This window comes from Salmo salar, chromosome 01 (assembly GCF_965601325.2).
Source record: "Salmo salar chromosome 01, fSalSal1, whole genome shotgun sequence".
In the NCBI taxonomy this organism is placed as follows: domain Eukaryota; kingdom Metazoa; phylum Chordata; class Actinopteri; order Salmoniformes; family Salmonidae; genus Salmo; species Salmo salar.
In genome coordinates this window covers 29,893,349-29,909,837 of record NC_138291.1, presented here as the reverse complement: position 1 = coordinate 29,909,837, position 16,489 = coordinate 29,893,349, and the positions used below count along the sequence as shown (strand labels likewise).

Sequence of the window (16,489 nt, the reverse complement as noted above, 5' to 3'; positions counted from 1 at the left end):
CCATGTGAGTCCCCTTCTGACCCCTATAATGTACTTTTTATTGCTATTTCATCTATTTTTTCATCTTCAAAACGAGCGTCCTTAACCTTCCCCAGTGTAGATTCATATAGGCCACAGTAAGCCCCATCTTTGTAGGGGGTTAATATAGATTATTCCATCGATTTAGAACAACAAAACAAAATAACTTCACATGCATATATAACAGCTTCTACTTTCCAAAATATAGAAATAATTTGCAGCTTATTTTCAAAACACTATATCCACCAATTGTTGTGTTTTTTCATCAGAAATTATTTCTTATGGTACCTTCATGTGTCTGTAAAATGTTACTGTTCTCAGATGTTTTTATTCATCAATTTTAGATGAAAATGAGTTTGTTTTACAAAATCCTGTATATCAATTATATATCCTGTATATTTGACTGAAATGTGGTTGTCTCACCTAGCTATCTTAAGATGAATGCACTTACTGTAAGTCGCTCTGGAGCATCTGCTAAATCACTATAATGCCAAACGTAAGTGTTTTACATACAGATCTCATATTACTGTGTTGAAGTACTTAAAAAAAATATATATATAATATTAATGTCGAATGTATAATTTGTACATTTCTTTATTAAAAATGTAGTTATTTGTTACATTTGACTGTAAAACCTAGCAGTACTACTTATTTCTCTGAGTGAGGCAGATATATAGCATTTATTAAAAAACTATCTCTGAAATGAAACCATCAAGTGATAGATTTTAAACAAATACATGTCTGTCATTGAACAACCCCATGCAATGGTTAGATAGTGAACAAAACACAGCGATCGCTTAGAATTTCTTTAAACAATAAAAGCTTATTTAACATTTCTGGAATGAAACGCTTCATATCAAATGTATTTGTAAAGCCCTTCTTACATCAGCTGATATATCAAAGTGCTGTACAGAAACCCAGCCTAAAACCCCAAACAGCAAGCAATGCAGGTGTAGAAGCACGGTGGCTAGGAAAAACTCCCTAGAAAGGCAAAAACCTAGGAAGAAACCTAGAGAAGAACCAGGCTATGAGGGGTGGCCAGTCCTCTTCTGGCTGTGCCGGGTGGAGATTATAACAGAACATGGCCAAGATGTTCAAATGTTCATAAATGACCAGCATGGTCAAATAATAGTAATCGCAGTGAACAGGTCAGGGTTCCATAGCCGCAGGCAGAACAGTTGAAACTGGAGCACCAGCACGGCCAGGTGGACTGGGGACAACAAGGAGTCATCAAGCCAGGTAGTCCTGAGACATAGTCCTAGGGCCCAGGTCCTCCGAGATAGAGAAAGAAAGAAAGAGAGAATTAGAGAGAGCATGCTTAAATTCACACAGGACACCGGACAAGACAGGAGAAATACTCCAGATGTAACAGACTGACCGTAGCCCCCCGACACATAAACTACTGCAGCATAAATACTGGAGGCTGAGACAGGAGGGGTCAGGAGACACTGTGGCCCCATCCGATGATACCCCTGGACAGGGCCAAAAAGGCAGGATATAACCCCACCCACTTTGCCAAAGCACAGTCGCCACACCACTAGAGGGATATCTTCAACCACCAACCTACCATCCTGAGACAAGGCCGAGTATAGCCCACAAAGATCTCCACCACGGCACAACCCAAGGGGGGGCACCAACCCAGATAGGAAGACCATGTCAGTGACTCAACCCTCCTAGGGACGGCATGGAAGAGCACCAGTAAGCCAGTGACTCAGCCCCTGTAATAGGGTTAGAAGCAGAAAATCCCAGTGGAGAGAGGGGAACCGGCCAGGCAGAGACAGCAAGGGTGGTTCGTTGCTCCAGTGCCTTTCCGTTCACCTTCACACTCCTGGGCCAGACTACACTCAATCATAGGACCTACTGAAGAGATGAGTCTTCAATAAAGACTTAAAGGTTGAGACCGAGTCTGCGTCTCTCACATGGGTAGGCAGACCATTCTATAAAAATTGAGCTCTATAGGAGAAAGCCCTGCCTCCAGCTGTTTGCTTACAAATTCTAGGGACAATTAGGAGGCCTGCGTCTTGTGACCGAAGCGTACGTGTAGGTATGTACGGCAGGACCAAATCGGAAAGATAGGTAGGAGCAAGCCCATGTAATGCTTTGTAGGTTAGCAGTAAAACCTTGAAATCAGCCCTTGCCTTAACAGGAAGCCAGTGTAGGGAGGCTAGCACTTGAGTAATATGATCACATTTTTTGGTTCTAGTCAGGATTCTAGCAGCCGTATTTAGCACTAACTGAAGTTTATTTAGTGCTTTATCCGGGTAGCCGGAAAGTAGAGCATTGCGGTAGTCTAACCTAGAAGTAACAAAAGCATGGATTAATTTTTCTGCATAATTTTGGACAAAAGAATTCTGATTTTTGCAATGTTACGTAAATGGAAAAAGTTGTCCTTCAAAACAGTCTTGATATGTTCGTCAAAAGAGAGATCAGGGTCCAGAGTAACGCTGAGGTCCTTCACAGTTTTATTTGAGACGACTATACAACCATCATGATTAATTGTCAGATTCAACAGAAGATCTCTTTGTTTCTTGGGACCTAGAACAAGCATCTCTGTTTTGTCCGAGTTTAAATGTAGAAAGTTTGCAGCCACCCACTTCCTTATGTCTGACACACAGGCTTCCAGCGAGGGCAATTTTGGGGCTTCACCATGTTTAATTGAAATGTACAGCTGTGTGTAATCCGCATAGCAGTGAAAGTTAACGTTATGTTTTCGAATGTCATCCCCAAGAGGTAAAATATATAGTGAAAACAATAGTGGTCCTAAAACGGAACCTTGAGGAACACCGAAATTTACAGTTGATTTGTCAGAGGACAAACCATTCACAGAGACAAACTGATATTTTTCCAACTGATAAGATCTAAACCAGGCCAGAACTTGTCCGTGTAGACCAATTTGGGTTTCCAATCTCTCCAAAAGAATGTGGTGATCGATGATATCAAAAGCAGCACTAAGGTGTAGGAGCACGAGGACAGATGCAGAGCCTCGGTCTGACGCCATTTAAAGGTCATTTATCACCTTCACAAGTGCAGTCTCAGTGCTATGATGGGGTCTAAAACCAGACTGAAGCATTTCGTATACATTGTTTGTCTTCAGGAAGGCAGTGAGTTGCTACGTAACAGCTTTTTACATTTTTTTGAGAGGAATGAGAGATTCGATATAGGCCGATAGTTTTTTGTATTTTCTGGGTCAAGATTTGGCTTTTTCAAGAGAGGCTTTATTACTGCCACTTTTAGTGAGTTTGGTACAGAGAGCCGTTTATTATGTTTCAACATAGGAGGGCCAAGCACAGGAAGCAGCTCTTTCAGTCGTTTAGTTGGAATAGGGTCCAGTATGCAGCTTGAAGGTTTAGAGCCAATGATTATTCATGTCATCAAGGGCTTGAAATCATCCTCAACAGTAGCCTAGGTAGAGTGGAGAGTAAACAGTACAGTTTCATGGGCATCCTACTTGATGTTGAGTGGAGTACAGTAAAGGGAAAGGAAAGGCAGTGGTTAGGGTCAGAGAGGAGGCAAATCGGCAGGTACAATCTTAGAAAAAAGGTGCTAAAACCTAAAAAGGTTCATTGGCTGTCCCCATAGGAGAACCCTTTGAAGAATCATTTTTGGTTCTGGGTAGAATACGTTTGGGTTCCACATAAAACTCTTTCCACAGAGTGTTCTACATGGAACCCAAAAGGGTTTTTACCTGGAACCAAAAAGGGTTCTGTGGGGACAGCTGAAGAACTCTTTTGTCTAAGAGTGTTCCATGCCCACTGGAAGGCAATGTCTAAGTAGGGACATGGAGGTGGGTTGGTGGCTGACAAGGAGATGAGGACAGAGCAGTACCTGGGTTTCGCTGGGCTGCCTGTGGGTTTACTGTTTACCAGATGGCTTCACTGTTGACCAATGAGTCAGACAGTTACCTGTACCTCCTTGAGAGCTGTCACCATGTATCAGGAAACTATTGTGTGTGTGTGTTAGAGGTAAATACATTTAGGTAACCAAGAATACCACATGAATGCAAATGGTAGGTATGACTTGAAGACGGCCTTGTATGCAATTTCCGTAGGCTACTTCATTCTAATGGAAAACAATTATAAAAGCGATAATTATCAAGTGGATGCACATCGATGATTGTGTCCTTCCACCAAACTGGTACGATTTGGACTGACATTTATCTAAATAAATTATTTTTCTGCACACCCCACGATATGAAGTACATATTTAACCATATTTATCCATATTTAATCTCAGGCATCAAAGCCCTATTATTGCCCATTTTCTTATGGACACTATGGAGCTCTTTTATAATCATATTCAGACACCTGTAATAAAAGCAACATTTCCCTATTAATCATGTGTCCCTCAAACTAATTCAATAATTGCTAATATTAAATGTATTTAAAATCTCACACTTGCTATTCTAACGCATGAAATGGACACTGTCAGTGGCCTCATCCTTTTTGATCAAAAGTATGACTTCACTTCAGAGTTCAACAAACATAAAATTCATATTTCCTGACCTTTCCCTCAAATTCACAAAATTGTCACGTAACAGGATTGAGACTAGGGTAACGGTTGAAGAGACATTGAAGAGGCTTCCATATAAATTGGTGTAACGTAGACGCAGGAAGCAAGTGCAGTTAGTGAGTTTAATGACGAAGAATGATACAAAACAAGAAAAGCGTCTAAACATGGAAACATAAACAATATTACCTGGTGGGTGATGAACCCAACACCGCTCCTCTGGACTCTACCCCTTACAGTCCACCAGGTACTGGAGCCGACCGCCACGACGTCTGGAGTTCAGGAGGGACCTGACGGCATAGGCGGGACTACCCTCGATGTCCAGGGGAGGCGGTGGGGGACGACATCAGCCAGGGGACTAGGAACCACCGGCCCGAGGTAAATGGGAAAAGAGGGTGTATTCCGGTAGTCATTGGGAAGCTGTAATTGGTAAGTTACCTCATTGATCCTCTGGAGGACTTTGAATGTCTCCACAAACCGGGGGCTCAGCTTCCGGTAGGGCAGGTGGAGCGGGAGGTTCCTGGTGGAGAGCCAGACGCGATCATTAGAATGAAAAACGGTGCCTCACTGCGGTGGTGGTCCGCCTGCTCCTTCTGGAGCTGGGCGGAAGGTTGGAGCCTCACATGGGCAGCGTCCCAAACCTCCCCTGCACACCGGAACCACTCATCCATCGCAGGGGCTTTGGTCTGGCTCGGGGTCCACGGAGTACCCCAGAATGCACTGGAAGGGAGACAACCCGGTAGAGGAGTGAGGAAGTGAGTTCTGGGCGTACTCCGCCCAGGGAAGAAACCGGGCTCACTCCCTCTGCCGGTTCTGACAGGGACTCCTCAGGAATCTCCCCGGCTCCTGGTTGGTCCTCTTCACCTGCCCGTTGGACTGAGGCTGGTACCCGGATGTGAGACTAACTGTGACCCCCAGCTTCTCCATGAAGGCTCATCATACATGTGACTTGAATTGGGGACCACGGTCGGAGACAATATCCTCCGGGAGGCCATAGTGTCGGAAAACCTGCTGAAACAGTGCCCCAATGACCTGGAGAGCCGTAGGGAGACCAGAGATAGGGATAAAATGGCAGGATTTGGAGAATCTGTCCACAACAACCATAACAGTGGTGAAACCATCAGACGGGAAGATCAGTGACAACATCTATCAACAGATGGGTCCAAGGCCGCTGAGGCACGGGGAGGGGAAGGAGTTTCCCTGCTTGTGTGTTCCGGGGAGACTTGGTTTGGTACGGAGCATTGAGACCTCTGTAGCCAATACACGATGAAGAGCCCCCTCCTTCTTGGCTACGAAGAAGAAACCAGCCGATGCATGGGAGGTGGATGAAACCCTGTAGCCCCATAGCCTTGGTTTCAGCCACTGACAGGGGGTAGATGTGGCTGCGCAGAGGTGCAGAGTCTGTTAGCAGGTCGATGGCGCAGTCCCAGGAGGGACGATGAGGAGGGAGACAGATGCCGTGAGTCTTCGAGAAAACCTCCTGGAGATCCTGGTAACCCTCCGGGATGTCGGCCTGGAGGGCAACCACAGGACTCTCAATCGACGTGGAACCACAAGGTAAGGGAAAGCAGATATTCCGGCATCCGGGCGCCCAGGCCGTAATCTCAATCTTCGGCCAGGAGATGGTGGGGTCATGGCGTTGGAGCCACGGGAAGCTGAGTACGACTTTGTGTACGGGTGCCTGGATGATGAGGAAGGGGAGGCTTTCTTGGTACAGGGGGCCCATGGTGATGATGAGTGGTGCTGTGATGCATGGGACCCTGCCAGGTCTCAGTGGTTGGTTATCCAGTGCTTGAACCGGCAAGGAGAGCGGGTATGATGTTATGTTCAGGGAGGAGGCAAGGGCCTGGTCAAGCACTGGATAACTGACCACTGGGATCTGGCACAGTCACACACACATCACAGCACCACTAGAGCTGTGGAAACACGAGGGACAGCCAGCTAGTGAAATCGGTACTAAGAAAGGCTTAGTGGAGAGTGAAGATGATGGCATACTCACACCTGCCCCAGGAGACAGATGATCACTGGACCGTCCCTCTGCTCTAGTGACTCCCTGGTTAGAACGTAGTGGACACTGTTGAAGCTGGTGTCCCCCCTTGGCCACAATAGGGACAGAACCCCAGTTGTCTCAGACAGTGTTACTCAGCCGCGGGGAGACATGTGGCCCCTACCTCCATGGGTTGAGGCTCTGACTCAGATCGGTCAACGAAGGAGGGAAAGAGGCGATGGGAGTGCCGACACTCCCGAAGGAGGTTATCCAGACGGATGGCCAACGCGATGAGTGTGTCCAATGTGAGGGAGTCGTCTCGGCACGCCAGTCCGTCTGAACCTCCTCACGCAATCCTCTTCTGAATAAGGTGTGGAGTGCCAGCTCATTCCATCCGCTGGATGCTGCCACTGTAAGAAAGGTGAACGCGTACTCTGCAGCAGTCTGGTCCTACTGCTGTAGTTGGAGTAGACATTCACCCCCTTTTCTGCCCTCCGTTGGATGATCGAAGACTCCTCTGAACATGAACCTCCCATAGGAACCCAGCTCCTCCTCTCCTCTCTCCCAGACGGCCGTAGCCCATTCTAATGCCCGCCCGGTCAACAGAGAAATAACCGTGGCAAGCTTGGACCTCTCGGTGGTGGGGGTTCCCATTTGTTGAGCAAAATCGAGGGAGCACTGAAGGAGGAAGCCACGGCAATTGGATGGATTCCCGTCATATTTGTCTGGAAGGGACAAACGGGCATCGCTGACCTAGGCATACTGCTGAATGGGCTGGGGTGCTGAGTCGACGCATGGTAGAGAATCCTCCGCTCGTTGGGGGTGATGCCCGTTGCGGAATATTTAGACGTTGACGAACACGGAGGACCTCATTCATCGCCGTCCCCAGTTGCGCCAGCTGATTATGGTGTTGGTGAAGTAGGTCTCCCTGTTCGCCGACCATCTGGAAGATGTCTCGGTTGGCTGCTTGCTCCCATTCTGTGAGGCAATATTCTGTAAAGTAGACGAAGGGAGTCAGGAAGCAAGTGCAGTTAGTGAGTTTAACGACGAAGAACATTGACCGCTACAAAACAATAAAACCGTCTAAACATAGAAACATAAACAATATTGCCTGGTGGGTGATAACAACGAAGTGCTTTTTTAAGGGGAAGTAATCAGGGAGGTGGAGAAGTCCAGGTGTGCCTAATGATGCGTAGGTGTGCGTAATGAAGGTTGCCAGGTGTGCGTAAGGATGGGTTGCCAGGACCGGTGGTTAGTAGACCGGCAACTTCGAGCGCCGGAGAGGGGGTGGAGGAGTGGACGTGACAATTGGTTTTGTTTACTCAAATTCACTCCAAGATTTTCAATACACATTGTATTTCATGTATATAACCATGTAATGAAGACAATAGATATCAAGTTGAATTAGAGATTTATTAACCCAACTGCAGTAAAAAATAATTAAAAAAAAAACCATAGCAGACATCAATAACATTGAAGAGACCTGGGCCTGCCTGTAGAAACACCACAGACTGGGTTCCCACTGTATACACTTCCTACTGGCAGCCTGAGGTTTTGGTGTGTGTGTGTGTGTGTGTGTGTGTGTGTGTGTGTGTGTGTGTGTGTGTGTGTGAACATGGAGACCATGGACCATGGAGCAGGTCTCACAGGTATGTTGATACTTTTGGTGTATCAACCTCAACCTGTTATTGAAAAAAAACTAATGTGTTATGGCTTTTCAACCTCTTCCATATAGTGGATTCAGAGCTTTCTATCTAATAGAACTCATAGGGTTTTCTTTAATGGAAGCTTCTCTAATGTCAAACATGTACAATGCATTAGGAAGTATTCAGACCCCTTGACTATTTCCACATTTTGTTACATTACAGCCTTATTCTAAAAGTGATTCAATTGTTTTTTCCCCTCATCAATCTACACACAACATCCCATAATGACAACATGTCAAAGTTCTCAATTAGGAAGATGGTGTTGTTCAGAATGACATGTTGATGACTGTTGATGTTCACAGGACTCTCCAAATCTTATGTTGAACGAGCACCATGCATGAAGGAAGGGGAGGAAAACAGACAGCTTCTCTCTACCACACCTTCACCAAGTCATCCAATGTTTGCTACATGAACAATTGTTGCATCTTCTAAAATAAATACAGAATTCATTTTGTTTCTACTGTAATTTAGCAGGTCAATAATGTATTGTTTTGGAATGTTTATTAAATATATATTCCGACACGTTTCCTTTTGAAATGTTTGCTAAAATTATGTATTGTTACTTTCTTTAAAAATAGTTGTTGAGTGAAATTACCAGTCAGTATCTGGTGTGACCACCATTTGCCTCATGCAGCGCGGCACATCTCCTTCGCATAGAGTTGATCAGACTGTTGATGGTGGCCTGTGGAATGTTGTCCCCACTCCTCTTCAATGGCTGTGTGAAGTTTCTGGATATTGGTGGGAACTGGAACACGCTGTCGTACATGTCAATCCAGAGCATCCCAAACATGCTCCATGGGTGTTTGGTGAGTATGCAGGCCATGGAAGAACTGGGACATTTTCAGCTTCCAGGAACTGTGTACAGATCCTTGTGACATGAGGCTGTGCATTACCATGCTGAAATGGCATGACAATGGTCCTCAGGATCTCATCACGGTATCTCTAAGCATTCAAATTGCCATCGATAAAATGCATTTGTGTTTGTTGTCCGTAGCTTATGCCTACCCATCACAATAACCCCACCACCACCAAATGGGCATCGCTGATCTGGGCAGACTGCTGAATGGGCTGGGGTGCTGGGTCGACTCATGGTAGAGGATCCTCCGCTCGTTGGGGGTGATGCCCGTTGCGGAATATTTAGATGTTGACGAACATGGAGGACCTCATTCATCGCCGTCCCCAGTTGCGCCAGCTGATCATGGGGCACTCTGTTCACAACCCTGACATCAGCAAACCGCTCGGCCACACAAAGCCATACACGTGGTCTGCGGTTGTGAGGCCAGTTGGATATACTGCGAAATTCTCTAAAATGACGTTGGAGGCGGCTTATGGTAGAGAAATGAACATTAAATTCTCTGGCAACAGCTCTGTTGGACATTCCTGCATTCAGCATGCCAATTGATAATCAAATCAAATGTATTGGTTACATACTCATATTTAGTCGATGTTATTGCAGTTGTAGCGAAATGCTTATGTTCCTAGCTCCAACAGTGCAGTAGTATCTAACAATTCACAACAACACACACAAATGTAAAAGTAAAAAAATGGAATTAAGAAATCTATACATATTAGGAAGAGCAATGTCAGAGTGGTATTGAATAAAATACAGTAGAATAGAATACAGTATATACATATGAAATGAGTAAAGCAATATGTAAACATTATTAAGGTGACTAGTGTTCCATTATTAAAGTGACCAGTGATTCCATGTCTATGCATATGGGGAAAGGGGGATATCTAGTTAGTTGTACAACTGAATGTATTCAACCCAACCCCTCTGAATCAGAGAAGTGATGGGGGCTGCCTTAATCGACATCCACTCCATCGGCGCCCGGGGAACAGTAGGTTAACTGCCTTGCTCAGGGGCTGAACTACAGCTTTTTACCTTGTCAGCTCAGGGCAGCAGCCTCTAAGGTGCAGGGTTGAGTAACTGGGTGGTAGCCGGCTAGTGATGGCTATTTAACATTCGGATGGCTTTGAGATAGAAGCTGTTTTTCAGTCTCTCGGTCCCAGCTTTGATGCACCTGTACTGACCTCGCCTTCTGGATGGTAGCGGGGTGAATAAGCCGTGGCTCGGGTGGTTGATGTTTTTGATGATCTTTTTGGCCTTCCTGTGACATCGGGTGCTGTAGGTGTCCTGGAGGGCAGGTAGTGTGCCCCCGGTGATGCGTTGGGCAGACCGCACCACCCTCTGGAGAGACCTGCGGTTGCGGGCAATTGCAGTTGCAATACCAGGCGGTGATACAGCCCAACAGGATGCTCTCAATTGTGCATCTGTAAAAGTTTGTGAAGGTCTTAGGGTCCAAGCCAAATTTCTTCAGCCTCCTGAGGTTGAAGAGGCGCTGTTGCGCCTTCTTCACCACACTGTCTGGTGGACCATTTCAGTTTGTCAGTGATGTGTACGCCGAGGAACTTGAAGCTTCGTCAGGTAAGGTAAGAGTGTCAGGTAAGGTAGAGGTGATATGATCCTTAACTAGCCACAATGTCAGAAGTGAGTGCTATGGGGCGATAGTCATTTAGTTCAGTTACCTTTGCTTTCTGGGGTAAAGGAACAATGGTGGACATCTTGAAGCATGTGGGGACAGCAGACTGGGATTGGGAGAGATTGAATATGTGCATAGTAAACACTCCAGCCAGCTGGTCTGTGCATGCTCTGAGGACGCAGCTAAGGATGCCGTCTAGGCCGGGACATGGCTGGCACTATCTTGTAATGCACGCTCCCTTAAAAATGAGACATCTGTGGCATTGTGTTGTATGACAAAACTGCACATTTTAGAGTGGCCTTTTATTGTCCCCAGCACAAGGTGCATCTGTGTAATGATTATGCTGTTTAATCAGCTTCTTGATATGCCACACCTGTCAGGTGGCAATGGAGAAATGCTCATTAATAGGGATGTAAACAAATGTGTGTGCAAAATTTGAGATACATAAGCTTTTTGTGGATCTTTTATTTCAGTTCATGGACATGGGACCACCACTTTACATTTAACATTTATATTTTTATTCAGTGTAGATAAAATGTAGTGGAAATTCAGTACTGAGAGAGACTTGGTCTTGGTCATTTCTTCAAACAATCATCTTTATTTTATATTGATTAATTATTGCAATAATGAGACCATCAGCCCACCAGTTTTGACTGACTGACCTTTACAGACGAGGCACAGTTTTTATATAGCTGATACCAAGATTGCTTAGTCAGTCACTTCTAACCTTCCCATAAGCCATCTTGGTTATCTACACAGGATGGTCTTTTACTTAGTTTGTCAGATGCCCGGAATATGAGACAATGAGGCATTGTTCTTAACTCTTCCAGGCTCTCTCTATTTCGAGTCACACACCACCACATCTTGTCTATAGAATGCTATCTTTTAGGTTTTTATCACCAACACAAATCAATTGTCAGCTTCAAGCTATCTCTAGTAGAACCCATGTCCTCAATACCCAGTCTAGCTGCTGGGTGATAGAGAGGAGACCATAAAACACAGCATTAGCAGGACAGAAATATCTTACTGTTCATTAAGTAAATAATTGTTACATATCCAACAAATAAGGTGAATACATCATTTTTCCCTCACAAGATACATACAGTATGTTATGTAGTGGATGGGGCTTGCAAGCTGTTTCCAAAACATTGGACCAACATGAGCGATGAGATCACAGCTTGCTAGATAGCAAAGCCAACCAAATACACACCTTAGCAAACAATCACTTTGTAAACTAATGTTAGCTTCAACTAACATGACAAGTACATAGACCTTCTCTGTAAAATAAAGCTAGATCCAGTCTATGATATTAGCCAGAAGGCTCTGATGCTAGCTAGCTGCAGTCGAGTCTATGGAAGAGGTTTGCTATAGCATCAGCTTTGTAGTGGTTATACTATGTTGAAACACTTGTCTTCAAATGTTCTTACATTTTTCTCACAACTGCGTTGCTGTAGCTTTTAAATTATGAGAATGTAATTTGTAATTTTAACGAATTTGATACATATTTAAGAGATCTCCTCCATTTTGGCAATGCCTGACAATGCACTGGAATCTGCTCCCGGGTAAAGAGAGCTTGCAATGTTCGGGCATGGAATGTGCATTGAGGGCATTAGGTGGTGTAACGGGGTAGACTGAGGTATGCAACAATATTTGGTGATTTTAATAAATAATCATGCAGTTAAAACATTCAACTTTAATAGTTATAGGCTACAGAGGACATGACAAATGCTTGGTGTCAGTTGAAAACAAGCAATTTTCTGACATTAAAATTGAAATGAATGTAATGTTTACAGGGTACATTTCAATTTATATTACATTGGATTTTGGTGACCCAATAATTAAAATATACTTATAAAGGTCAGAGGGACTCAAATCGTACCGGTTTCATGGAATTACCCGATTAGTAAAATATGAGATAAATTAGGCTCATTGAGACTGCTGCCTGCTCCAGCGTGAATGGTGCTGATGCTGCGCCCACGCTCAAGTGTCTACTGCGCAGTCGCCGATGCAACGGACGCAGTAAGAGAAAATATATGGGAAAATGGCCCTCGATAATGTACTTTTCGCACAATGCATCCTCTATTTTTTGGCGTTTGTGTTTGGCTTTATTTCCGTAGTGCCTCTCTCCGAAAACACGGAGGATTTTCATGGAAAATGCTTGCTTTTCACTCGTGGTATGTGGCAGAATGAGAACATCACAGTCTCAAAGCAGCGCTTCATCGTTGAGGAGTGGGGACCGGAGTCTTCCTGCAGTTTCATCACTTTTGTCGGGATAGCATCTCTCGTCCTCTCCGCAGTGCAGGCATGGAGACTGCTGTTCTTTCTTTGCAAAGGCCACGACGAGTGAGTGTCCTAATAATTTGTGGTTGTTCAGCATTACTTTGCATTTTTTCTTCGTGTGTATTTTATCTTAATTATTTTTAAAGACAGATAAATAGATGGGTGTGTTTCAAGCAGCCCATCCACTCCCACGCCCGAATGATCAGTGATGCTGCTTGATTAAATACAGCAAAAACAAAACCCGCTAGCCATTCATTTAATATATTTTTCTGAGTCTTTTCTACAGATCTAGGCCCCACAGAATAAAAGAAAACGGATTGTTTTTGCTATGGCACAATTTGCCCATCACCCTGCGTAGCTGCATAATCAATATGTTTAATCAGCCCGAGGGAAGACATGCCATTTTCTGCCTTTTCAACAGAGTTGCAATCACAGAAACTGCATTTATGGATTAGGCTACTCTATCTGAAAGAGATGTGTCTGAAATCTTTATAATAACATGTTTTACTACTGTGCATTGCAGACGATTTCATTGGTCTGACATTAGGTGTCAGAATGAAACAGTGACAGACCATCCACTTAAAAAAAAAACATGTAGGCCTATCTAAAACTAAGAACGAATGAATTATTGTGATACAGCTACACCACCACTCTCTTTATATTGGTCATAGCATCCATTAAAAAACGCAATATAGCCACAATAAAACTCAAACCCACCACTCAAGCATTTGACAAGATGGTTGGAATAAAAAGAAAATAAACACCACAATCTCCACAGACATCTTCAATTCAAATCAAATTCAACACTAAGGAAATGTGACAAGGATGGTATTAAAGAAATCATATTATATACCTTCCTAATGAGTTGCACCCCCTTTTGCCCTCAGAACAGCCTCAATTCGTCAGGGCATGGACTCTACAAGTTGTCAAAAGCGTTGCACAGGGATGCTGGCCCATGTTGACTCCAATGCTTCCCACAGTTGCGTCAAGTTGGCTGGATGTCCTTTGGGTAGTGGGTCATTCTTGATACACACGGGAAACTGTTGAGCGTGAAAAACCCAGCAGCATTGCAATTCTTGACACACTCAAACCCGTGAGCCTGGCACCTACTCGCATACCCTGTTCAAAGGCACTTAAATATTTTGTCTTGCCCATTCACCCTCTGAATGGCACACATACACAATCCATGTCTCAATTGTCTCAAGGCTCTTAAGGATCCGCCACTTTTTTCAATTTTCACCTAAAATGACATACGAAAATCTAACTGCCTGTAGCTCAGGCCCTGAAGCAAGGATATGCATATTCTTGGTACCATTTGAAAGGAAACACTTTGAAGTTTGTGGAAATGTGAAAGGAATGTAGGAGAATATAACACAATAAATCTGGTAGAAGATAATTCAAAGAAAAAACCAACTGTTCTTTTGTATTTTTTTTGTACCATCATCTTTGAAATGCAAGAGAAAGAACATAATGTATTATTCCAGCCCAGATGCTATTTAGATCTTGGCCACTAGATGGCAGCGGTGTATGTGCAAAGTTTTAGACTGGTCCAATGAACCATTGCATTTCTGTTCAAAATTTGGTATCAAGACTGCCCAAATCTGCCTAATTTGTTTATTAATAACTTTTCATGTTCAAAATTGTCATGGTCAATCTAATGTTTTGTACAATCAGTGTATATTCTCTGTCTCTCACTCTCTGAGTGTAGTTCCCTGTTCAATGCCTTCCTGAATCTGGTGATCAGCTCCCTGGTGGTGTTCACAGTGTTCCTCTCCAGCACCATCGTCAGTGTGGGCTTCAACCTGTGGTGTGACGCCATCACAGAGGGAGGGAGCATGTCCAGCAGGTGAGACTCAAAACACCCTGTCTGTACCTCACACTGTCTTACATGTCTGCCAAGCTCTTCGATTGTCTGTGGCAAGATTTAGAAATAGTATTGAGTTCCGACCGTATACCTATGATCATGTGACTAGTCGTGTCCCCTAATCTCAGTGACCAAAGTAACAGTATGAGCAGTTCTTCTCCTAAACTCACACCTTACTCTTTACTTGTATTTCAGCTGTGAGGACCTGCAGGACACTGATCTGGAGTTAGGCCTTGACAACTCCTCGTTCTATGACCAGTTTGCTATTGCTCAGGTAAGGGTCAGACGAATGTGTAGACTCATACACTGTGTTGATACTTGAGACTGTACCAGAGTCTTCTGTCCAAATTTGACCCAGCTCTGGTTGAACCCTGTGGCTATATTATATCTGTTAAACATGTCTCCTGCCTGAAGTTTGGTCTGTGGGCAGCGTGGTTGACGTGACTGGGTATCACAGTTGAACCCTGTGGCTATATTATATCTGTTAAACATGTCTCCTACCTGCAGTTTGGTCTGTGGGCAGCGTGGCTGACGTGGATGGGTATCATGGTCATGGCCTTCCTCAAGGTCTACCACAACTACCGCCAGGAGGACCTTCTGGACAGTCTGATCCACGAGAAGGAACTGCTGCTGGGACGCTCGTCCCGCCGGGGTTCTGATGCCAACCAGATGAAGAGTGGCATGGTCTAACACCCAGAGGACACGTGCACATCACTGAAACATATCCTCTTATCCTACCCTTACTGCCATCATAGATAGGCCAGCCCCTGACAACCTATATGCCATCAACTGAAATTCTATTAACTGTGATTAGAGTGCATTGTTATGCCTTGCTTACATATACTCCTCCTCAGATATATGCTGTCTGATTTACCAGTTGAAAACACTGCTGTTGACAGCAAAGCGTAGGGTAAAGAGTTTCTGGCTGTATTGTGGAGCTGATTCCATCCACTTGTCCACTTGCTATATTTATATTTGTTAATGAGTTGCTGCTGACATGTCTTCCCCTTCAAGGCACTCACTGGAGCGTAAATTGGCTCAGAGAATCAAGGCCATTTAATGAGGATAGAAATGGAACATAGAGACTTCTTTTTTAAATGACTTCCTATTTAGCTGCACTTAGATGATGACTCAACACAGGGTGGTTAAAGGATGGTGAAAATTGATCTTTTTTATTTTATTTTATTTTTTACTGTGTGCATGTAACATTAGACGGTGTGAGCAGGATGTAGTTGTTGATGTTGGGCAATATATTTTTTGTAACAATCCAATACATTCAGATTGTGCAGGCTTTCAGTAATGTGTGACTTCCTTGCCTACATGCAGCAACAGAGTATGATGTGTGCTTTTGCGGTGTATGATACAGTATCTACAATTACCAAACAGTATTTTGTAAAAATGAAAACTGTACTATGTAAGAGACATGTTGACTGGGACAGAACTCAGGAGGAAATGCCTGAGAGTCACATAACTAGATAAATCAGTACCTGATCATCCTGATAATCATAAAAGTTCAGGCTGGTCATGAAGCACAGGGTCCGATATTCCTCCATCCTCACGCCCCAAAAAAACATTGACAGTGAGTGAACAAATTATAAGTAACATAGATGGGATAAGTCATTATCCAAGGCCAGTTCTGTGCTGT

At 44.2% G+C, this 16,489-nt stretch overlaps 1 protein-coding gene across 1 annotated transcript; it reads left to right on the top strand.

The window, feature by feature from the left end:
• Positions 1–12,676: 12,676 nt before the first annotated feature.
• On the top strand, positions 12,677–16,378 carry tmem179ab (transmembrane protein 179a, genome duplicate B). Its single transcript, XM_014187265.3, has 4 exons — positions 12,677–13,043; positions 14,689–14,826; positions 15,040–15,118; positions 15,352–16,378. Exons 1-4 carry the CDS (start codon positions 12,742–12,744, stop codon positions 15,532–15,534), a joined length of 702 nt encoding a protein of 233 aa, XP_014042740.1. The 5' UTR covers positions 12,677–12,741; the 3' UTR covers positions 15,535–16,378.
• Positions 16,379–16,489: the final 111 nt, after the last annotated feature.

Coding starts and splice junctions, on each gene's coding strand:
- tmem179ab (XM_014187265.3), top strand. CDS start 12,742: ATGGCCCTCGATAATGTACTTTTCGCACAATGCATCCTCTATTTTTTG. Junction 13,044..14,688: donor CTTTGCAAAGGCCACGACGA/GTGAGTGTCCTA, acceptor CTCTGAGTGTAG/TTCCCTGTTCAATGCCTTCC. Junction 15,119..15,351: donor ACCAGTTTGCTATTGCTCAG/GTAAGGGTCAGA, acceptor TCCTACCTGCAG/TTTGGTCTGTGGGCAGCGTG.